At 34.7% G+C, this 25,344-nt stretch overlaps 1 protein-coding gene across 3 annotated transcripts in view; it reads left to right on the top strand.

The window, feature by feature from the left end:
• The window catches only part of TBC1D19 (TBC1 domain family member 19), a 147,650-nt gene that overhangs the window by 59,302 nt on the left and 63,004 nt on the right, over window positions 1–25,344 (top strand). For all 3 annotated transcript variants that reach the window (XM_045474319.1, XM_045474321.1, XM_045474320.1), the window contains 5 exons: window positions 1,068–1,140; window positions 7,381–7,419; window positions 9,106–9,218; window positions 21,255–21,329; window positions 24,958–25,020. In XM_045474319.1, coding sequence (XP_045330275.1) covers window positions 1,068–1,140; window positions 7,381–7,419; window positions 9,106–9,218; window positions 21,255–21,329; window positions 24,958–25,020 — 363 coding nt within the window. The remainder of the gene's footprint in view (window positions 1–1,067; window positions 1,141–7,380; window positions 7,420–9,105; window positions 9,219–21,254; window positions 21,330–24,957; window positions 25,021–25,344) is intronic.

The raw sequence follows: 25,344 nt of genomic DNA, 5'->3' as shown, positions 1-25,344 counted from the left end.
CTCTAGAATAAAGATGAAGACTACTAAATAACCAAATACCTTATCATTAATTCTAATGATTTAAATGAAGGAAGAGTATTTACAATAAATAGAAGATAGTGGTTGAAAATGGATGAATAATATTACATTTTTGCCTCTTTAGTCATTAAAAATGGGACACATAAATTGAAGTCTAGATTAAAGACAAGTTTAGTTTGTCTTTACAACTTGTCTAGATTAAAGACAAGTTTAGTTAAAAATTGAGGTATAACATCAGTTACATAAAATCAGTACAAAAATGAAACGAGTGTGAATGTTAGGCTGGATAACTGTCTTATGAGGGACACAAATAAATCACTATTTAAGTAATACATAATTATAAAGGATTAAAACTAATTCCATTTTTTAAAGAAGGAAGTTTGGTTTTAGCAATTAGAATGGTAACAAAACACTGAGGCAAATGTTAATAGAAATATTTAATTACTTAGGGAGTAAACATAACGTGAACAATATGGGGTTGTGTTATTTAAAAAATAACAGACAAACATGATTACTTTCACTAGACATTACTGGATAAGTGGAGGAAGTCTGGAGAGTAAATCTGATTTATTTTTAGTTTAGCAGAACACTTGATAGTCTAATTTTACTTAAAAATTAATTTAAGTTGTTTTGGATATTTGCAGTGTTTAGTTGATTAAAAGCAGAATGAAGTACAGTACCACAGAAAACACAGGTAGAGAATCATATTGGTAATTTTAGATGATGAATTTAGAAATAAAATTGATGAATTCTACACATATTGTGTGTTTGTGTTTGAGGAATGATTTTAATGTTATTAGTTCTTTACTCACAAGTATAATTATCATGTCTTTACTGAATCATCTATTACTTAAAAAGGCAAAATTTTGAACTAAAGCATTACTACTGAAAAGTGCAATAATCTCCTTTTTTAGATATTTAAATGAAGCAAAAATTCATTTTACATTGTGATTTTTTATTTAAGCTGATGTTAAGATGAGGTGACTTTTGTTTCTACTGTATGACAAACCACTGAGATGTATGTTAATTCTATGTGTGTTATTTTCCAGAAAGAATTCTTTGTAGAATTGGGCTTAACTACAGGACAGCTGGGTATAGATGATTCTACACAAGTGCCTCCTGGTGAGTGTTTCTCTCAGATGGCATATAATTAATGATAAATGAGAGTCAGTTTAAGGCTCGTCTTTTCATTTCCAAATTAATCTAGTAACTCTTTTACGTCTGAAAACTAAGCATACTTTGTGATTCTCCTTGATTATTGTTAATTATTGAATAGAACTCTGTATGTTGCAATGATCAGAATTCAGCTAGATTTTGTATTTTTGTTTGAAGGTCTTTAAAGTCATTTTTGAAAAGTCATTAGACATATTTAAGTCAGTTTTTTTGGCAAAATCCTCATTGACAGCACTCATATTTACATTTTCTGGCCATTACCATCTATTTTTATTGTTTGTATCATCAAGTTAATTGAATACTGATATTCTACCTAGTATAAATTTAGGGTATAAAATTAGTATCTTTTTAAATATTAACCAAACAGAAAATTTCCTTAGCTTTTATTTTTTTGTGTGCATAAATACAATGTGTTTTTCATAAAAGATCGGATTGGTATTTAGCTATAATCAACAGGAAGTAAAAATTGACTTAAAATATGGGAGGCCCATCTTGTGGAATTGTTCTAGTCTTTCCTCTGCACTGGCTAGCTGTGTGACTTGAACAAGTCACTTTACGTTTCTGGACTTGCTTCTTTCTCTATAAAACAAGGAATTTGGCTATTTCTTATTGTTAATAATAATTATAAACCTAATAAACAGTCATCGAGTACATTACTATGTGCTGCATGTGTATTATCTCATTTTAACCCTAGAAGCTCTAGAAAGTATGTATTATTACCATTTTTAAAACTTTATTAATGTACAATGCATATAGAAAAGCATAGGGGGTGCTTGGCTGGCTCAGTCGGTAGAGTATATGACTCATGATCTCTGGGTTGTGAGTTCAAGCCCCATGTTGGGGGTAGAGATTACTTAAAAAATTTAAAAAAAAAAGAAAGAAAGAAAAAGTACATATACTATAAGCGAATGGCTCGTTGGATTTTTATGATTTGGGCACACCTATTAAACTACCACCCAGATCAATATACTGAGGCTCCCTTCAGTCTTTATCCTCTTTGTCAGAAATAACCACTATTCTGATTTCTAGCAGTATAGATTAATTTTGCCAATTCTTGAACTTAATATGAATGGAAGCATATAGTATCTACCCTTTGATGTTTGACTTCTTTTGTTCAATATTATATTTGTGAGATTCAACCATATTGTTTTATGTATTTGTGGGCCATTTTTTTTGCATGATAGTCGTTCCACTGTATTAACATACCACACATTTATTTATCCCTGCTACTGTTGATGAGTATTTGGGAAGTTTCAGGTTGGCGGCTGTTACAAACAAGGCTGCTATGAACATCCTAGTATGCTTCTTTTGGTGAGCACGTGTATACTCCTCTGTTGAATACACACCTGAAAAGGCAATTTCCCTCTCCCAAGGTTCGCATAAATTCATTTTTAGTAGATAACTGCCAAAGAATTTTCAAAACTGGTAGTACCAGTTTATACTTCCACTAACAAGGTATGAGAGTAGAAGCTGTCTCATATGTTTGCTAATGCTGGATGTATTCCATCTTTGTTTTAGTCATCCTAGCGATATATAGTAGCACTGCATTATGGTTTTAAATTTTTTACTATTGTGTAAGGTAGAAGTGTTACTATCATTTTAAAGTTAAGAAGTGAAGATGTTAAGTACTTGCCCAAGTTCACAAAGCTAATAAGTGCTACAATCAAGATTCAACACTAAGCAGTCTGCCTCCAAAGTCTGCTGCCTCCCCTCCTGATCCCTTTGATAGTCTTTTCTTATTTTGTAAGAAGATATCAGACATCTTACAGAATAAGATATTGCTATGGTTTGAATGTTTGTGTCCTCCTGAAATTCATATTTTGAGGTCCTAACCCCCAAGGTGATGGTATTCGGTGAAGTCTCAGGAAAATGGTTAGGTCAAGAGGGTGTGTGCCCTCATGAATGAGATCAGTGCCCTTGTAAAAGAGCTCTCTAGCCCCTTCCACCATGTGAGGACACAGAGAAAAGTCAGCAGTCTACAGCCCAGAAGAAGAACTTCACCACAACCCATCATGCTGGCACCCTGATCTTGGACTTCTAGCCCCTAGAACTGTAACAAATAAATTGCTGTTGTTTATAAACCAGTCTGTGGGTTTTTTGTTGTAGCAATCTGAACAGATTAAGGCAGATATCCTATGTTTCTGTTCATGGCCAGTGATAGCCATATACAACAAAAGGAAAAGGAAATAATAATACAACCTTGAATGATATTTATGTTTTTTACTTTTAAATTATCCTTAAGAATTGCTTAAAGTTGTTCTAAACTCTATAGTAGCTATGCTTTAGAAGACCCAATATTTTTCTTAATCTAGAGTATAGTTCTTCTTTGATTCACAAATGTGAGACCCTGCTAACGGCCAGGGACTAGTGAACACATAGATATGACATAATCTTTACTCTTAGGGAAGGTTTAGTAGAAATACAGATACACGTAAGACTCAGTGTGGTATTTGCTATTCTTGCATACAAGGGGCAGTTGGAGCAGAGGAAGGAGCACTTATATCTGCCCAGAGGAGATTGATAATCTCTTTAGTTGATGCATTTATTTTTACTCTCTACTTCTCAAAGCAATACTGCTAGAAATTGGATTAAATTGGTGTCTATCCAATGAGATTGATTTCAGTGATATAGTACTTGGATTTTTACATGATTTGAGAATTGCTAACCAACAGTATTACTTAGAAAGAAGAACAGGGTTATAGATAACTACTTTTGCCTAGAATTCATTGGTATTTTTAATGTTTCGGTCTATGTGGCGTTGGTCAAACTGGAACTGTGCTGCTAACGGTTTGAAATATTACCAATACTTGTGTCTGGCTAGAGGCAAGTTTTATATTTAGGATTAAGTGTACTCTGACTTAAAGACACTATATCCGTCTTTAAAAACCTGTGTCACCTATGTTTTATCAATACTCTTAACTCAATTTTCATATTTGAGGCACATATCCTACTTACTAGCTTAACAACTTTTACATAAATAAGAGTCAGGAGAAAAATACTTACCTTCATAATATGGAATCCAGATTTTAAAATAATCTAAAGTTAGACATGTCCATTATTCCTACAAACTCTCATGAATAGTCATTACTTTAAATACACATATGTACACATCTACATACTTAAAATGGAAACCATGTAGAAGACTCATGCTAGAAGGATAAGCAAGATCAATACTCTTTCATAAGGCTTTTTGATAAAGGGGGGGGGTCATGTGTTTGATATTATTGCCTGAATATACATACTAATGAACTTATGGGATTTTGCTGAATAGACATTTTCAACAGTTTATTATTTCTAAAAGAAAAAGCAGCTTTAGTTGGCTCAGCATTTTCTGAAGTGTGTTCCATGAAGCATTCATCAGATAGATGTCCTGTGAAACAGAGGATCTTACTGCTAAATAAGGTTTGAGAAAGGCTGTGTCATATACATTTTTAAGATCTTTAGTTTGTGTCACTATCTTTAAGACTATGAGAAATCCTAAGTAAACTTCTAGCTTAGAATCTCCCCAATTCATTTCACCAGAGCACTTTTTTTTCCCAAGCAAGATTTACTAATATAGATGTATTTATTAACGTAGTCAATAACAGCATAACAAGCATTTTTTAAGTAACGGATTGGAAATTCTGGTTCTGACTTTTTTTGGCTTCTTATTCTTGGACTAGAAAATAGCACTTACAAAGCAAAATCATTGTATGTCACATGATTGAATAGTTAAATTCTATAAAGAAGTTTTTTAAATTTTTATTTCCTACTACTTTTAGTGATAAAGCACTATTACCATCCAGTAGTGTCATCCATTTTTACAAGAGACAAGAATTGGCTGACAACATTTGATTCTTTGGTCACTGAGCTTTGGCAGTTAGAAACTAATGGCAGCTAATTAAAATGAAACTGGTATTGTTATTTTATATACAGGCTTTGGAGTAAATATATTCAAATACTTTAGTCATAGAAAATGATTGTGTGTTGGCAGTCACCCCAAACACTACTTGGTCATTGTATAATCTGCTCAGCCTCAGAGCCATTAGGAATAAAATAAACTAAAAGAATAGAGTACTCTGCTTCAAATACTGTATTTAGTAAAACCAGCTTTATGGTAATTTTTTAAATCTAAAAAAAATATCTAACACTGAAAACATTAACACATGGAAGAATGAAGTAGAGTACCATTTTATATTGGTCAGCTGGGCTGACCCCGGGGATCACAGAACAGGCTTTTTAGAAAACTGCGTTAAAATATTAGGCCAGGACAGGTCTCCCTCTCCCTCAATGCCCAGGTCTGGCCGCCAGCAGGCCACTGAGTTCAGATAAGAGCTCTGACGTGTCTAAGCACGAGCATTCTGCTCAGGAGGGAATCAAGTGCCAAGATGGTCACCAGGTTGCCGGGAGACCCAGGTTCTACTTACCCAGACAGTCACATGTTAAGTTCATGACCCTTAACACACCATTATCCCATTTGTGAGAAAAGGTGAACTAATCACTGTTGTAAAATCTAACAAATCCAATTAACAGCTCCTCCTTTGTCAGATTGTGGGTAGAGGAAGAAAGGAAGTTGACAAACGGATTTTCTCTGAGATGGGGAGAAGAGCTAAAAGTTTTCCCCTTATAGTGTCAGTATCCTTTTCTTTTTTTGCTCTTAATTTTTAAATAACTTATAGAAGTATAGTGTACATAGTGAAAAGGGCACAAATCATAAGTATACGGATCAGTGAATTTTTACCGCGTGAGCACACTTATGAAACCTCTGACTCCATCAAGAAATGAGTATTACCAGCATCCTAGAAGCCTCCAGGCACACCTCCAGTCTCTGCCACCTCCGTGGGTGACAACTATCCTGACTTTTTAAAAAATTTAATTTATTTTAGTTATTTTTAATTTTAATTTACATCCAGGTTAGTTAGCATATAGTGCAATGATGATTTCAGGAGTAGATTCATTAATGTCCCTTACCCATTTAGCCCATTCCCCCTCACCACCCCCCCCCCCCCAGTAACCCTCTGTTTGTTCTCCTTATTTAAGAGTCTCTTATATTTTTGTCCCCCTCCCTGTTTTTATATTATTTTTGCTTAACCATCCTGACTTCTAACATCATAGGCTACTTTTGCCTATTTTGTACTTTATAGATATGGAATCATACTGTTGATGAGTTCTACTGTTGGTGATCAGTTGAGTTGTTCCCACTATTTGGTTATTACCATTATTGCTGCCATGAATATTCTAGTATATGTTCCTCGGTGCACATATGCGTGCATTAAGGTGTACACCTGAGAGTAAACTGCTAATTGTTCTAGGACGTGCATAGTTTTCCAAGTGGCTGCACTAATTTACATTCCCACCACCTTTGTACGAAAAGTTCATTTGCTCCACTTACTTTGCATTTCGAATTGTCAGGCTTTTCATTTTAGGCGTTATGATGGGTGTATATTTCATAATGGTTTTCATTGTGTTTCTCTGATGACTAATGTGGTTGAGCCTCTTTTCATAACTTTACTGGTCCTTTGGGTCTCCTCTTTTGTAAAGAACCTGTCACATATTTTGCCTATTGGGTCAGATAGTTGTCTGTCTTTACCAAGAGTTCTTTACATGTTCTGGATACAAGTCCTTTGCCAGATATGTGTATTGCACAGATACTCTCCCACTCTGTGACTTACATTTTCACTCTCAATGGTGTCTTTTGATAAAGAGAAGTTTTTTTTAATGTGGTTTAGTTTATGAGTTTTTTGCCATTATGATGGGTACTTTAAAAGCAAATCTTTGTTTCTCCCATATAATCTTTTAAAATGGCATCTGTATAGTGGGATTTTACCTATAATAGCATTAAGGCTTTATTTTTTTAGCTATGCTTTCATGGCAGATTAGAGCAGCAGTAGGGCTTTGCAAATGAAGCTGTCAAGAGGAGTGGACCTTTTTTCTGTTGTGAAAAGATATTCTGTTTTATTTTAACAAAGGAAAATTAGTTATCAGTTTCTTCTTCTGATTAAATGTACTTAACTCCCTTTTAATTTCCATAAACTTTAAACAACTTACAAAAAAGATTTTTCTATATATAAAGGTAAATATTCTTATAGTTTTATACAGAACCATTCAGCTTTAGAAATAATTAACAGTATCAATACCAGAAAAAAATATACCTATGTTGTTATAAATGTGGTTGATCATACTTGTGTCTAATAATTTTATCATTTTTAGAACTTTTTGAAAATGAGCATGTACGTATTGGGCAAAAAGGTAAGCTTTTGATTCTACTAATTATGATTTCTGAAAATGAAACAGTCTTAAGTAAATGTCTGCATCATGTACCTCCAACTGAAATTCAATCTCTGGAAAGCTAAAAATCTAAAAAAGAGTACTATTTAACTATGTAGGTAATATAATGGGAATCTTTATAAAGAGGAGGAATGCATCATTTTGGCTTCATCAATAAATGTTAGATAAAGAAGAACACAGATGGTTCACTAAAAAGGAAATAATAAATGCAGACACACATTCTTCGAAAATGTGAGCTTAATCCATTCAGCAGAATTTCATTTTAAAATCAAAGAGGAAGGCTGTCTCTTTCATGCGCCCACACACTTCTCATTAGCGTTAATTGGAATATGCCCCTGCATTAGGAGAAGCTGTACTTCTCAATGACTGTTCACAATGGTAAGACTTAATACCCAAAGCGGCCCTTAGTGTTCTGGGGAATAATTTTTTCCCTATCTTTTGAAGATTCTTCTCCTTGTTTTTATAAATCTTATTTTGTCTTTGAAATGTGAAGTGCAGATAAGTCTTTGTGTCAGAATGTACCTTCTAGGGCGATTGTCATGTTCTAAACTCCATACTTCAATTTTTCAAAATAATATTTATTCAAGACATCATCATTTTTTACTCGTATGTTTGACGTTTTCATTAAACCGAGTTGCAAATTAAGGAAAATGTCTCATTTCTTTTTTTTTTTTTAAGTTTATTTATTTTTGAGACAGAGAGAGACAGAGCATGAACGGGAGAGGGTCAGAGAGAGAGGGAGACACAGAATCTGAAACAGGCTCCAGGCTCTGAGCTGTCAGCACAGAGCCCGACACAGGGCTCGAACTCACAGACAGCGAGATCATGACCTGAGCCGAAGTTGGACGCTTAACCAACTGAGCCACCCAGGCACCCCATGTCTCATCTCTTTTATATGATCCCTTTGTTTCTTTTGGATATGTCATTTTCATTTAGTACAAGTTTTTTCCCTTTTCTTTTAAGAAGAAAATAATCTATTAGACAAATATCAGCAGTTGTCTGATATGTCTTTTTTTTGCTTTTATTTTTATTTTGTGTGTTTTGGGAGAGCCTTTATTTTCAGACTTAATAGCTGGTATTTTCATTAAAGAAAATAAAAACGAAAATGAAAGCAAAAGCATAATATCTTCATTTTGTGAACTTGGCTGATTATAAAGAGCTTTTGGCCTTCTTAAAAGATTATTAGTTCTTTTCTGTTTTTAGTTCTTTTTAAAAAAAATCTCTTCTGTTGATTTTGGGAAATAGCTAAGAAGTCATTGAATTCTTTATAATTCTTAGCCATAATACTTCAAATACCATAGTACTTCAAAATACTAGAACATTCCTGACTTAGAGAATATGCCTAAGAAATTTATGTGTCTATATCACTAGTTTCAGATCCGTGGAACAAAGTGATTTCAAAGTACCTACATTAAAAATTTTTACCAAATTGGGTGGGAGGTAGAGGAATTTCGGACTCAACATGTATAGGGCTGTAAACAGGGCCACATCAAAATTCAGAGAGTACAAGAAGGCTATCAAGACGTGATGTAATTATGTTAGATATAGAGATGAAATATTAGCTTCCCCAAAGATTTTTAGTTAAAATATTTCAGTGTTGTCTTACATTATGAAAGTTGTAATGAGATTTTACTCTACTTTTGACAGTTCTAGCAGAACAAGATAGTGCCGCTGCTCAACAGTATATCAGACAAGGAAGCCCCACAGCACTGAGAGCGGAATTATGGGCTCTCATTTTGAATATTTCCAGTCAACCTGAGGTAAGAGTCAAAGAAGATAGGCTAAATTTGAGCTTATTGACATTTACTCTTCAATGACCAGTGATTCACATTGTTTTGTTTTTTTTTTTAATTTTTTAAATGTTTATTTATTTTTGAGAGAGAGAGAGAGGCAGAGTGTGGGCAGGGGAGGGGCAGAGAGAGAGGGGGACACGGAATCCGAAGCAGGCTCCGGGCTCTGAGCAGTCAGCACAGAGCCCTATGTGAGGCTCCAACCCACGTACTGTGAGATCATGACCTCAGGCAAAGCTGGACCCTAACTGACTGAGCCACCACGTGCCCCAGTAACCAATTATTCAAAATAGAAATACTTTTTTTTTTTAATTTTGGTTTCTTAGCCTTATATATTTACCCCCTTTTTCATTTACAAAAATCACTGTAGTTTTGTGTTCTAAGACAAGATTAACATAGAATATAATCACTGTGTGCTTAGCATAGAAGGTTTTGTTATCGATAATTAGTTGGATATTTTAAACTTGTATGTACAAGAACAGTAAATAAAATTTTAAGAAATGGAGTCTGCCAGTGGAGATCAGTGAAGACATGTGAAAGAACTGGGATATTAGAATAAGGAGAGATAAAGGACCACTCAGTATATGTAAATGAGCGTTTTCTCCCTACAGTTGCTTTTGAAACATGCACTATTTTTAGGGTTCTAAAAACTGACAGATTATGTGGCAATATTAGTTTTCTTAGTACAGGAACATTTTATTTTAGGAAATAAAATGAATATGAAGAGAAATCACCAAGAGGCAAGTAACAGATTCAATAAAGAACAATTATATACAACATTGATTCTTTTTGAAAAAAAATTGTTGTTTTGCTTAAAGCCCATTGATCATATAACCCATCCATTTAAAGATTTTTAATAAGTAGCGAACTAATAGCTCCCTAGCCTAGTGGTTAAAAGCATGGGTTTTGCAGGGGACGCCTGAGTCAGTTAAGGCATCTGACTCTTGATTTTGGTTTCAGGTTATGATCTCATGTTTCATGAGATCAAGCCCCACATTGGGCCCCACGCTGATGGTGTGCGGCCTGCTTGGGATTCTCTCTCTCCCTCTCTCTGCTCCTTCCCCACGTGCACAAGCACTTTTCTCTCTCTCTCTCAAAATAAATAAACTTAAAAAAAAAAAAAAAAAAAAAGCTTGGGTTTTGGAATTATATGGACCTAGTTTCAACTCCAAGCTTACTTAAAATGTGCCATTGAGTGAGTTAAATTTCTTGAAACCTCAATTTACCCATGCTGAAATATAGGTAATAATATTTATATCATAAGGTGGTTATGAGAATCAAATGAAATGATATCTATGTCTTCTAACACAGTGCCTGACATGAATGGTCAACATTAATGATAGTAATAAAATAATACTTACATGTTGCATTGTTTTGTTATAAATTAATTGTAATTTAGAGTAATGGTTTTTAAGAAAATCAACTATTCATATTATTGTAAGAAGTACACCTCTGACTTTTGTAAATTATGTTACATGTGTGCTTTTCTGTGTATGTGTGTGTTTTAAACATTACTGTCAAAAATCACTTGCTTCCTTTCTGAAAGAATAAACCTTGTGATTGAGTTCCAAGAAGTTTTAGACCAAATGATATTGGTATCTTTTGTGGTGACACTAGAAGTAACAGTTTACAGAACAGAAGTGAGTGTACATTGGGCATTTTGGGGGAGAGTATCAACTCTTGGAGAAGAGATGGTAACTCTTGTCGATCTAACTGTGTAGGTGACCTACCAAGATCACTCATCAGGAGCTAGATTAACAAAACTTGTCTCTCCAGAGGAACTAATTGCTACTATTTTAGAAACAAATTTAGAATTTTTCCAGAAGTATCATCCTAGAGGGGCACCTGGGTGGCTCAGTTGGTAGAACATCTGACTCTTGATCTCAAGGTCATGAGTTCGAGTACCATGTTGGGCATGGAGACTACTTAAAAAAAAAAAAAATAAGTGTCATCCTAGAATAAGAATAGTAATCCCAATTAAGTTCCAATAAAAAATGGTTGTTTATTATAATGTTCAAAGGCGGTTTTCACACTTGAATTTTGGAGCTAATAGTCATCTTAATTTTTTTTAAGTTTATTTATTTTGAGAGAGCGAGCGAGCATGAGCAGGGGAGGGTCAGAGAGACAGGGGAAGAGAGGATCACAAGCAGGCTCTGCACTGTCAGCACAGAGCCCAACTCAGGGCTTGAATTCACAAATCATGAGGTCATGACCTGAGCTGAAATCAGAAGTCGGACACTTAACCAACTGAGCCACCCAGGTGTCCCATCGTCTTAATCTTTAAATGCACAATGGCAAGTCTGGAAATAGAAATTAATATTTGCAGAAAAGCAACTTGGATTTCATTGAATAAAACACTTTCCATCACTTTCACTTATTTTCAGGTGTAAAAGTATGACCTCAACAAACTAAAGCAGTTCCAAAATAATTGTTGTAGGTGGTAGGTATGTTGGGTGGGTGGGGTGGGAGGGAAGAATAGTCGTTTCTTATCAAGAATACTTTATCAGAACTTTTTTTCAATCACTTAAAATACGCGACACGTAGAAATGCATCATAATTGAGGAGTTACAGAGATAAGTGGAATATTTCACATTTCACACCCATGAAGATATTTTTAAAAATCTTATCTCAATAGATAAACTGGATTTAATGATTTAAGTTCCTAGTAATTAATTTATTTCACTAGAACATTATTTACTTCGATTTTTTTTTCTCTTATTAAGGAAATATGTCATACATTTAAAAAGATTGCTTTTGTATATTTTCTTATATGCAAATCTCTAGGTGCCCATCAGGATATCCATATTTAGTAAACATTCATCCTATTTTAAATTTTTTTGCTTAATTTAGTTTGCTAAAGAATACTGAAAATTCTTCTCTACTTTGTTTTAGATACTTGCTTACTGATAAAATAGCCAGGACTAGTATTAATTAAAATTTTCTTTAGTGAGTTCATAAGTTTCTCCACAACCTTCCCCAGGTCGATAACAATGCCTGACCTTCCTAGATTTTCCTGGTCAGCTCATTCAGTCTTCATAGTGCCCGTTTCTGACTTTCATTCTCCTCAATACTTCTTTTCAGAGTCTTAGCAAAACACCTCATCTTCTCCTTCCTGGAGAAAACAGAAATCATCATAAGAGACTCGCTCAGATTCCTTCCACCACATCTGTAAACTTCTTTGCATCAGCACCTGTTCTTGCCTCCTGTACTTTTATAGCGAAACCTTCTGAAAGAAAAGTCTGTGTTGGAGGCATCCACTTCCATTAATTACTCAGTCTACCATGGTCTGGCATACACCCCACTACATGACTACAACTGCCATGGCTAAAGTCACCAAAGAACAGTGGACACATTTTAGTCTTTACGTCTACTGTGTTTGATACTCTTGCTTACTCTGCCCTTGAAGTATTCTTGCTCTTTAATTTAATCTCGTAGTTCTTCATTCTCTTTCTTTCTTTCATTCTTTCTTTCTTTCTTTCTTTCTTTCTTTCTTTCTTTCTTTCTTTCTTTCTTCTTTTTCTTATTTTTTTTCATGTCCATTTTGAGTTCCTTTGCTGGACCTTAAGGGCTTGTATTTGTAAGAATTCCATTCTGATCTTCTTTTCATTCTGTACTACATGTTGCCTGGCCTGTCTTATTTGCAGGTCGCTTATTCCCTAATGGCTTTGACTCTGTGTTCAGCCAAACTCTCTCTTACGCCTAAAACTTTAATTTCCAGTTGCCTACAGAACTCCAGTATGTGTTCTGAAATTATGCCGGACTCCTGATGTCTAAAAGAAAAGGCATAATTACCTCGATGCGTTTGTGGTCCTTCAAGAGATGCTGTTTTATCTTTCTTTGCTCCCTGCAGTTCTCATCCTGAAAAAACCTCGGCGGACTTTTGTCTGCTTGGAAATGCCTACTCTTCTTTTAGACGCAGCTTGTTCTGTCACCTTCTCTGAGAAACCTTCCTACCATTCTCTCCCCTACCTTGTCTTCTCCCAGCTCCATCACCACTACAGTTAGATACCTTTTTCTCTCTCTCCTGTCTTAACCAGGGCAGGAACAAAGGCCTAAAGACACAGAAACACATACCATACTTCTTCTTTTCTTTTGTTTTGTTTTTTTTTTTCTTCTAAGTTTCTTTCTTTATTTTGAGAGAGAGCATGCAGGAGGGGCGGAGAGGGAGAATCCCAAGCAGGCTTTGCATTGTCAGTGCAGAGCCCAACATGGGGGTTGAACCCACGAACCGTGAGATCATGACCTGAGCCAAAACCAAGAGTCAGACACTTGGTCCGACTGAGCCACCTAGGCGCCCCACATATACTATACTTCTTATTCATTTGGCTGCTGCAGTTTCTAGGTCGAATACCTAAGGACAAGGATTGTTTTTCCTCTTCACCATCTGTGAATGTCAGTATCTTGTACAGTGTCTGAAAATGGTAGGCTCACATAATGTTTAATGACCTACAAAATGTTAGGAATGTTCTTTGGAGTCTTTCATTTCCTGTGGGTATATTTCCTTTTTTCTTTAGTTAAAGAGTGTAAGTATGCATAAAGTGCCAAACAAATATATATACTAAAGTGTAAATATTCTCTGATGCTGAAAATTTGGGCTACTTTGTTTTTCAGAGATGGCTTTTTATAATTATAATTTATTACTCTTAAATATCTATATTACTGGAGCTTAAAAATATCCTGTTATATTATTAGTAATCATTGCATTTTCTAATTGCTTATATATTTTATAGACTATAATTAAAATATTAATACAAAAATCATCGTTTATCACTATAACATAGTTATAATTTCAACTTTATTATCCGTGTTTTTCTTTCATTTTATATGGATAAATTACACCAAAAGTTACTGAAACCAAACATCCTAGATTGGAATTAGGAGGACTAGATGAGTTACTAGCCAGTTCTGTAAGTTTGGCTAAAACAGTTAACTTGGCCAGATCTCATTTCCTTAATGTTCAAATAAGGCAAATAGACTAGGTATTTCCAAGGTACCTTCTAAGTCTCAAATTCTCTGATATGTTTTTATTTTTCTCTTAATTAAAAGTAGATTTTTGTCAGTAGCACTGTTACATGCCTAAAGTTATAGATGTTAAGTTATTCACAGCACTTTGAAGATATACTTCTTTATGGAAGCATACTGCACTAAGATTAAAAATTTAATGACTTTCTTTTATTGAAATATTTATTAGTTTCCTAGCATTGGTTATGAAGGGTATTTATCATTAATTTATAATAAAAAAAATTACAAATATGATTACAAATTACTACTTAGAATAGCAATTAACATGAAATTCCCTATGGGAATTTGTAAATTATAGGCAATAATGTAAATATGAATACATGTAGGTATGTAGTGGTATTTCATTGTTGTTTTCATTTACATTTCCCTCATGACATATGATGTGGAACATCTTTTCATATGCTTATTTCCTATTTGTAAGTCTTCTTTGTTGAGGTGTCTGTTGAGCTCTATAGCCCATTTAAAAAAAATTTTTTTTTCAACGTTTATTTATTTTTGGGACAGAGAGAGACAGAGCATGAACGGGGGAGGGGCAGAGAGAGAGGGAGACACAGAATTGGAAACAGGCTCCAGGCTCTGAGCCATCAGCCCAGAGCCTGACGCAGGGCTCGAACTCACGGACCGCGAGATCGTGACCTGGCTGAAGTCGGACGCTTAACCGACTGCGCCACCCAGGCGCCCTCTATAGCCCATTTTTTAATTGCATTGTTTGTTTTCTTGTTGAGTTTTAAGAGTTCTTTGTATATTTTGGATAAAAGTCCTTTATCAGATATATCTTTTGCAAATATTGTTTTTTTCCTGGCCAGTGGCTTGTTTTCTCATTTTCTTGACATTGTCTTTTGCAGAGCACAAGTGTTTAATTTTAATGCAGCCAGCCCATCCGTTATTTCTTTTTATGGATCATGTCTTTGATTATATCTAAAAAGGCATCACCATATCTAAGGTCATCTTGGTTTTCTCCTGTATTATCCCCTATGAGTTTTGTAGTTTTGCACTTTACATTTAAGTCTGTGATTTATTTTGAGTTAATTTTTGTGAAGGGTGTACGGTCTGTATCTAGATGATGGTGATGATGATGATGATGATGATGATTGCATGTGGATGTTCACTTGTTTTATCCTCCTTTTTGTAAAGATTGGTTTTTGGTTTTTGCTCCCTCATATTTCCTTTACTTCTTTATCAAAGATCAGTTGACTATATTTATGTTGGTCTGTTTCTGGAATCTGTTTTGTTCCATTGATTTGTCTATTCTTTTGCCAATACCACATTGCCTTAATTACTGTAGTTTTATAGTAAGTCTTGAAGTTGAGCAATATCAGTCCTCCAACATTGCTCTTCTCCTTCAGTATTGTGTTGGCTATTCTGGGTCTTTTATTTCTTGATATAAGCTTTAAAGTTTCCTCTTTCTCCTTCAGTATTGTGTTGGCTACTTTGGGTCTTTTACCTCATGATAAAAACTTTAGATAATCAGTTTGTCAGTATCCACAAAATATCTTCCTGGGATTTTGATTGGGATTGCATTGAATCTATAGATCAAGTTAGAAAGAATACATATCTTGTATCTGTATACAAGATACAAGATATGTATTGACATATTGATTGACAATATTGATTGTATTGACATATGATTGACAATATTGATTCTTCCTATCTATGAACATGAAATATCTCTCCACTTATTCAACTTTTCTTTGATTTCATTCATCAGAATTTTGTGGCTTTGCTCATGTAGATCTTACACATATTTTGTTAGATTTATATCTAAGTTGAAATTATTCTTTGGGGGGCTGGTGTAAATGGTATTGTGTTTTTAATTTCAAATTCCTCTTGTTCATTGCTTGTATATAGGAACATGATTGGCTTTTGAATATTAACCTTTTTATCTTGCAATCTTGCTGTAATTGCTTATTAGTTCCAGGAGGTTTTCTTTGTCAAATCTTTTGGGTTTTCTACATAGACAGTCATGTCATTTGCAAACAAAGACAGTTTTACTTCTTCATTGTGAATCTGTGTACCATTTATTTCCTTTTCCTGTCTTATAGTAGCTAGAACTTCCACTATGATGTTGAAAAGGAGTGGTGAGAGGGGACATCTTTACCTTGTACCTAATTTTAGGGGGAAAGCCTTGAGTTTCTCAGCATAAGCATTATGATAGCTGTAAGTATTTTTGTAGCTATTCTTTATAAAGTTGAGGAAGTTCCCCTCTATTTCTAATTTATGAGAGTTTTTATTATAAATGGGTGTTGTATTTTGACAAATGCTTTTACTTTTTCTATTGATGTAATCATGTTTTTTTTTTCTTGTTAACCCATGATGTGATAGATTACATTAATTGATTTTTAAATGTTGAACCAGCTTTATAAACCTGTGGTAAATCCCATGTGGTCCTGGTGTACTGTTCTTTTTATACATTGTTGGATTCAATTTTGCTACTCTTTTGTTGAGGATTTTTTTTTCTATGTCCATGAGTGATATTGGTCTCTTTTCTATTCTTGTGATATTTTTGTCTGTTTTGGTGTTAGGGCAATGTTGACCTTATAGAATGAGCTAGGAAGTATTTCCCCACTTCTGTTTCTGACAGAGATTGTAGAGGATTGGTAGAATGTCATTTTTTTTAATCTTTTTTTTTAACGTTTGTTTATTTTTGAGACAGAGAGAGAGACAGAGCATGAACGGGGGAGGGTCAGAGAGAGAGGGAGACACAGAATCTGAAACAGGCTCCAGGCTCTGAGCTGTCAGCCCAGAGCCCGACGCGGGGCTCGAACTCACGGACCGGGAGATCATGACCTGAGCCGAAGTTGGACGTTCAACCGACTGAGCCACCCAGGCGCCCCTAGAATGTCTTTCTTAAATGGTCGGTAGTGAACCCCTCTGGGCTTAGTACTGTCTGTTTTGGAAGGTTATGAATTATTGAATCAACTACTTTAATAGATATAGGCCTATTCAGGATTGTCTGTTTCTTTTTTGTGTGAATTTTGGCAAACTGTTCTTCATATAATTGGTCCATTTCACCTAGGTTATAAAATCTGTGGGTATCCAGTTGTTTATAGTACCACTTTATTATCCTCTTAATGTCCAAGGATCTGTAGTGATATTCCCACTTTCATTTCCAATATTAGCAGTCTGTGTCCTCTCTCTTTTTTCCTTATTAATCTGGCTAGAGGCTCATCAGTTTTACTAATCTTTTCAAAAAACCAGCTTTGGTTTTGATGATTTTTCTCTATTGATCTTCTGTTTTCAATTTCATTTATTTTTGCTCTAAATATTATGATTACTTTTTTCTGCTTACTTTGGATTTAATTTGCTCTTCTCTTTCTAGTTTCCTAAGGTGGGAACTAAAATTATTGTTTTTAGATTTTTCTTGTTTTCTAATCTATTCATTCAATGCTATAAATTTATCTTTAAGCACTACTTTTGTGCATCCCACAAATTTTCATAAGTTGCATTTTCATTTTCATTAGTTCAAAATATTTTAAATTTATCTTGAGAGCTCTTATTTGACCCATGTGTTATTATAAATATGTTGTTTAAGTATTTGGTCATTTTTCAGTTGTCTTTCTGTTACTGATTTCTAGTTTAATTGCATTGGGATCTAAGAGCAGACATTGTGTGATTTTTATTCTTTTAAATTTGTTAAGGGTGTCTTATGACCCAGAATGTGGTCTGTCTTGGTGAATGTCCCATGTTAGCTTGAGAAGCATTTCCATTCTGCTGTTGTTGGATGAGGTAGTGTATAGATGTCTATTATATCCAGCTAATGGATGGTGTTGTTGTATTCAACTTTATCCTTATTGGTTTTCTACCTGCCGAATCTGCCCATTTCTGATAGAGAAGTAATAAAGTTTTATTTCAGTTGGGGATTTATGGTTTATTGAATAAATGATGCTGATAATTAACCATCTTTCTGAAAGAAAACAGACCTTTTGCTTATCATATGTAAAGATAAGTTACAAGTAGATTATAAATATTTAAATAAAAATAGTAATTTTAGAAAAGATAGACAAATATTTGTATAAACATATGGTAAGATAGCCTTGCCTAAGCAAAAAACAAACAAACAAACAAACAAACAAAAAACCCCAAAGCTATAGGGAATTTTTAAAAAGTTGTCAATGTATACCATAAACAAGAATCAAACACTTTTTTTTGAAGAAAAAGTATTTGTAATTCAAATGACAAAGCATTAATCCTCATTATAAATAGACTGACAAATTAATAAAATAGCTATAACCTAATAGAAAAATGTTATGAAAGGCAAATCATTGAAGTAGAAATTCAGATGCCCAGTAAACAGATGAGAGGATGTTCACCTTTATTGTTATTTGGGAAAGTGCAAATTAACACAACAATAAGACACCCGTTTTTCATCTGTGAGAAAGTTAAAAGAGGTGAGGATATAGGTAAACTTGTGCATTCGTGTGTGGCTGGTGGGAGTCTGAATTGATGATTTTCGGAAAATGGTTGGGCAAACTATAGTCCAGCTAAAGTTATGTATAACCCTCAGCCTATAATCCTTTCTTTGTCAATGTATTCCATAGATACGAAAGCACATGTGCATAAGGATATTTATTACAGTGTTATTTGTGGTGGCAAGCAACTTCAGTATCCATCTACAGGAGAAAGATTAAATAAATTATGGTCAGTCTATGGCACAACTTTAAAAATATTACAGTGTATTTAGCTATTAAGAAGAAAGACAGATGTATACTTGCTAACATAGAGGGATGACCATTATATGTCTAAGTTAGAGAAGCTGAATGAGTATAGTATGATTCCAGTTTATGTTAAAAAGTGACAACCAAAACCCTTACATATAATTATATATTTGTACAAATGTGGAGAAAGCTATGGAAGAATACAAAATTACAAATAATATTATAAATACAACACAAATAACATTATTTTCTTTGGGAAAGCAGAATGGAAAAAGAAAGGATTATTAAACTTTTTCTTTATCCAGCTGTAGATTGTTTCACTTTTTTTTAACAGTCATATATTGGTTTGTGATTTTTTATTTATTTTATTTTTTAAAAGAGGCATAACTCTAAACTTCTTAGCTTTTCCACTCCCTTTGCTAGGAAATATTAGAGTATAATGCTAGGCTCTTTGCCAGTTGTCAAGGGTTGGTATTTGAATTAGGTACTATTCCTATCTTTAAGAATGTTCTTTTATTTTAGTGAGAGAAATGGATTCAATAGGTACAATGGAAGTTAAAATAATAAAATAATTTTGCCTTAGTTAAGAAATCAAAACATCATAAATAAGAGCAAAGTAAGACTTTTTTTAAAATTAAAATGACTAAAAGTAGCTAGTAAATCTCCAGATTATCTTTAGGCAAAGAGCACTTTCATCCAAATCAGAGCACTCTGTATTAAGCATCTTTCAAGATTAAGAAATTAATTTCAGGGGCGCCTGGGTGGCTCAGTCAGTTGAGTGTCTGACTCTTGATTTTGGGTCAGGCCATGATCCCAAGGTTGTGGGACAGACCCCTGTGTCTGGTTCTCTGCTGAGGGTGGAGTCTACTTGAGATTCTCTCTCTCTCCCTTTTCCTCTGCCCCACTCCCCAGCTCGCTCACTCTCTCCCTCTCAAAAATCATATTTCGCATTTCAGGAAACATATGTGCACACACACCTATTGTGTGCAAGGCAGGTGCACGCAATAGATACTCTTTGTCCCGAGCAACCCTGTCCCACAGCTCTTACCTGTCTGAGGCAATATCTTCCAAAAGATTCATACGGATTGGCGTGTACTAGTGGAGCCAAGCAGTGTTTGGATATGGGCAGAAACTAAGACTAAAGTGCCTAAGAGATGACTGGAGGGATTTGGAGGAACATAAGGGTCAGCTAAGACAATGAGTTGCTATTTCCATCTGAGTTGTTTTTAAGATGCCACTTTACCTTCATTCTTCTTCTTCTTCTTCTTCTTCTTCTTCTTCTTCTTCTTCTTCTTCTTCTTCTTCCTCTTCTTCTTCTTCTTCTTCTTCTTCTTCTCCTCCTCCTCCTCCTCCTCCTCCTTCTCTTCTTCTCCTTCTCCTTCTCCTTCTCCTCCTCCTCCTCCTCCTCCTTCTCCTCCTCCTTCTCCTTCTCCTTCTCCTTCTCCTTCTCCTTCTCCTTCTTCGAATGTCCTGACCAACTATTAACCTGATGCTTAACTGGATTATAGTTTCAAGCCCCTCCTCCTTTTTTCCCTTCCTCCCTCCTTCCATATTTTTCCTTTCCTATCTTTTTCTCTACTTTCCATCTTCCCTCTCTTTTTTCTATGTCTTATTCTCTATTAACTTAAACATTAGCCTAATCTTTTCACTGTATACAGTTAATCAGATTTTATAGTGTTATGGAACCATATTCTAATATTAAAAAACCTGACTTCTTTCGTATGCTCTGTGATTGTATTTACTAGCAGAGATGATTTGTTATGTTTAACCTTTTTATTTTATGATAATTTAGGTACTAGAACAACAGTACAGAGTAGTCCTTCTGGGTTTTTGAATAGCTTCTAGGGCCAGGTTTCCTTGGATCAAATCTCACTACCTTTGTGGCCTTGGCCAGCAAGTTACTTTTTTCTCTGGGTCTGTTTCTCAAATATGAATGGGAATAATAATTTTTAAAATTGGAATAATAATCACTGAACTATTTTATTTTGTTGGTATGGGATTAAATGAGTTAACTCATGTATGGTGGGTAAACAGTTTCTGGCACCTAGTAATTCATAAATATTCGCTATTAAAGTTAAATTACAGCTAATTAATTTAGGAAACATTGATTGAATACCCAGCAGGTGCTCAGATCTTATCGTAAGTGATGGGATTAAGTATATGTATTAAGTGTCCATCATTAGCTAGGCATGGAGAATGTAGTGAATGAAATAAAGTCCTCTTAGAGTTCATAATACTGTTAATGATTATTACTTATTAAAATTTGAGGCTGACTCTATAAGTGTGATTGACCTTTAATTTTATTTGTTTGTTTTACTTTTAAATCTAGGATATCTTATATTATGAGCAGCTCAAGACCAATGTGATACAACATGACCTTTTGGTGGATAGTCTAATCTATAAAGTAAGTAAAAGTGTATAGTTTTTTCATTTCAGAAATACCATTTAACTATTACTGAGAGTCTTGAACATGGAGGGCCTGTATTTTGTATGATAATATAGATTAACCTTGAAAAATAATTGTAAGTGGTCATTGTACTTGTAAATTTAAGGTTCACCTTCAAAATTTGTAGTCTCCAGTAAATATTATCCTCTTTCCTTTTGAAGTTGTCCTCATGATACTTTCCGGGTACTCTGATTTTTTTGATTAAAAGAATGGTAACATTTCTTATTCCTATAAATTCAAGTTATCCACAGAGACCAATAAAAATGCAACTGAAAGGAAAATCAGACTATATTTTTCAGAGTCAAAATCAGACTGATATTTTTATCTTATTTATCATGATTCTTTAGGGCCTACTTGTTTATTCTCTTGTATTGAAGTCATTTTTCATTTTTAATTTTTTGTAGTTTCTAGCCATGTGGTTAAGCACATCTCAAGTTTCATGATAGGGATACACTGAGTTTTTGTGTCCAAGCATCTGATACTGAGTTGAGGGTTGAGATGTAGAGGTATTAGCATGATATAGGATATGACTGATTCTGGATTAATAATTGGGCTATTTAAAAGACTTGTGTATTTTTAATTTAGAACTTGTAAGATAGAGAAGCAGGGCATATTAGTTCATCTCTCAGGAATGGGGGAGAGAAAGTTACACATGGAGTATCTGAAGATTTTTGTGGGTGGAACGTGACCAAGGTTAATAAAAATAGTAGCTACTAGCATTTAATGACTGTTTACTATGTGCCATACAGTGTTCCAAACTCTTTATGTAAATTGTTTAGGATCCTAAAAACTACCCTTAACAGTAGCAGATACCAGCACTTAGGTATCATTTTTAGATAAATGCATTCCCCCCGGCCCCGGGGGAAAAAGCCTTACATTCTGTAAAATCATGCATTAAAGATAATAGAGCTTATGGGAAAAATAGGATTGAGGTAATTTTGCAACTTTGTAACCAGAGTACTAACAAAAACAATTACTGCTAATTTGGAAGATGGATTAGACAACTCAGGCTGCTCCTACAGAAGCTATTGAAAATGTACAAATATAATAAAGTAGAAATGCTAAACTAATGCAGATGGAAGTGGTGTGCTGGGCCCCGGGGCTGCTGTGAAGGTGGGCACAAGAGGGAGTCTAGCAGCTAAGGGACGTGCAGGGCCAGGGGTATGGCTCTCTGCAGAGGGATCCCCTCGTATAATCATTCGTTTTGAATTTTCTGGAAATACGATTATGAGGGCTCCTGCCTGTACAGCAGTTGAGCTGAAGGCATTTTTCCTTTCTTGCTGAAGGCTGTAATTCTACTCTTGCCATCCTGGCTCCCCTGTTTAAAAGAAAAGTTGCATGTGAACCACCACAATTTCCATGTTGTAACAGACAGCGTTCCCTTACCCACCAGCCACATGTTGACACGCCTTATAGCAAAATAGGAAGTACTGTTATTTTACTGTTTTATCGATGAAGGAAGTGAAGAAAGATTAGGGAAATTAATTAAATTCCCATATTAAGTAGCAAAGCTAAGATTGGAATGGAGGTGATCTGACTTCACAACCATACTTTTTAAATCACTATTCTCTACAGGAAGCAAAGTCTTGACTGTCTCAGAAGTTTTACGTAGATTTGGATCACAGGTACTATTGTTAAGTTTAAGGTCAAAGAGTCATGCTCAGGGGATTATTTTAGCAACAGCGTAAGAGATCTTTTGGGCTTTAAGACCTTTCAACCTCTTTTCTTTTTTTTTTTTTTTTTTTTTTTTTTTCAACGTTTATTATTATTTTTGGGACAGAGAGAGACAGAGCATGAACGGGGGAGGGGCAGAGAGAGAGGGAGACACAGAATCGGAAACAGGCTCCAGGCTCTGAGCCATCAGCCCAGAGCCCGACGCGGGGCTCGAACTCACGGACCGCGAGATCGTGACCTGGCTGAAGTCGGACGCTTAACCGACTGCGCCACCCAGGCGCCCCTCAACCTCTTTTCTATTCAAATGAAAGAAGCCCAAAAAGGGAAGAAGTTCAGAAAATCAGGGAGTGCTAGCTGAGAATTCTCTTTGCTGCCAACATGAGTTTCAGTTTGAATCAGTAAAGAAAATCTGTTGTGAGAAAGAGGTAAACAGTTTGTATCTGAGAAATGGATGTAAGTTTTGGCAGAATCAATCCTGACTGTCCACAGCATGAATATTTTTAGGAAGATACCTGTCTCTGGTTGTTCTGACTTGTACGTGTTGAGCTTTGCCGATCTCGTTGGAGCAACTCCAAATGTTATTAAAGTCAGCTTTTAAGGAAATGGGCATTTAAGATAATTATTTGAAATTTCATGACAGTTTCATATGGCAAACACTAATTTTTAGTCTATCAGAAAATAAAGTAAGATTATCTTAGTGGTTAAAGGAATGAATGGAACAAGGCAGCACTAAATTTGGAACATCATCAAACCTTCCCTACGCTAAATTATTAAATGGTTCTCTCTAGACTATATTTTTTTCCCCACAAAAGTTGTGTGGTAGCCACACCTTCTGTAGTTTTCCATCACTTACTGTACCAGTTTATACCAGTGTTTCTCAACCTTTTCTTCATCATCAACTCCCTAAAGAGAAAACATTAATTTTTCTCTAATATAAAAAAAATTAAATACCAAAGAATAAAATTTTGTTGGACAGAGACAAGCTTTGGAGGTCCATAAACCATTATAATATGTAAAACTTTTTGGCTTCTGAGAACTAATTCTCACCCCCTTAGAGGCAATATCATCCCCTCTGCCCATGTTGTCTTCTGACTTAGAAGACTAGCCTCTTTCTTTCCTCTTAATTTGTGTCTTTATAACTAACTTTTTCTAGACTTAGAGCGCATTCATGCCTTCCAGAGGCATCCATGACCCATTTCCTCCTCCCTTAATGGATCCTTTGCTCAACAGCCTGGTTGAAATTTGTGGACTGAGCAATATTATCTTGGATTTCTTTAATATTTCTTTGTAACTGTTCCCATATTTTTACTGTGTGTGTATTCTTGCTGGTAAGACTATAGACTTCTTGAAGATAAACATTTGTTTGGTGGGTAGTATGCAATGACTTGCAAATGAATAATCACAAAGGGGTGGAAGATGTTTGGTATTTCAAGGGAATGTCAAGAATGTAAACTTGAACAGTAGAGGATGATTTGGGAACTAATTTCGGGCCAGATTGTTATGATTACTTCTGGATGTTATGATTGTATCTCTTTTTCCAACATTAAGACACTTAAATACTAGATTTAAATAAGATTAAATATTAGATTTAAAGAAGATAAATATTGAAATAAATAATAAGGAATTACTAATGGAACCTAAAACGTTGTAAGCAATTTGAGGTATAATTATGTGTCACATATATTAGTATATGTATAAAGTATATAAAGTATACTTATATACTTATAAGTATAAATTACTTATAAAGTACATATAAAGTATATTTATAGCAATGATAAAATCTGAGTGAGACATTTATAATCATACATAAGTAAGATCATTTCAGTATTGTTTCTAGATATTGCATTTATATCATAGTACTATAGACCTATACCTTTAGGTTCTTTTCAAGACTCTCTACCTTTAATTATAGGATGTGAAGTTGACAGCAAGCAATGATGATTATTATTTTGTATTTGAAGACTATTTATATCAGGTAAGTTGAAAAATCAAAGCGTCTAATGTTCTTGTTTTAAGTGCTCTAACTCAGCATACTTTAGCTGAATTCTCTGTTGTTAGCTGAATTCTGCCAAAATCCAAGGCATGTTCATTTTTTTTATCAAATGTTAAGTTTAGAATCAGGTTAACTTTTTTTCTTATGTGGGATTGGGTGGGAGAGTAAGAGTTCTCAAGTGAGTGCGTGGACTGTTTTGGTCCTATCTGCTAGCACAAGGACAGGTACAGGCACAGATTCTTAACCTAGGGGTCACATTCATGCTGAAGCCATCCCACGGTGTTTAGAAACAACATTTTACATGAT

Source organism: Leopardus geoffroyi, chromosome B1 (genome assembly GCF_018350155.1).
Source record: "Leopardus geoffroyi isolate Oge1 chromosome B1, O.geoffroyi_Oge1_pat1.0, whole genome shotgun sequence".
In the NCBI taxonomy this organism is placed as follows: Eukaryota; Metazoa; Chordata; class Mammalia; order Carnivora; family Felidae; genus Leopardus; species Leopardus geoffroyi.
The sequence above is the reverse complement of the archived record's forward strand: the minus strand, read 5'-3'. Positions and strand labels throughout refer to the sequence as shown.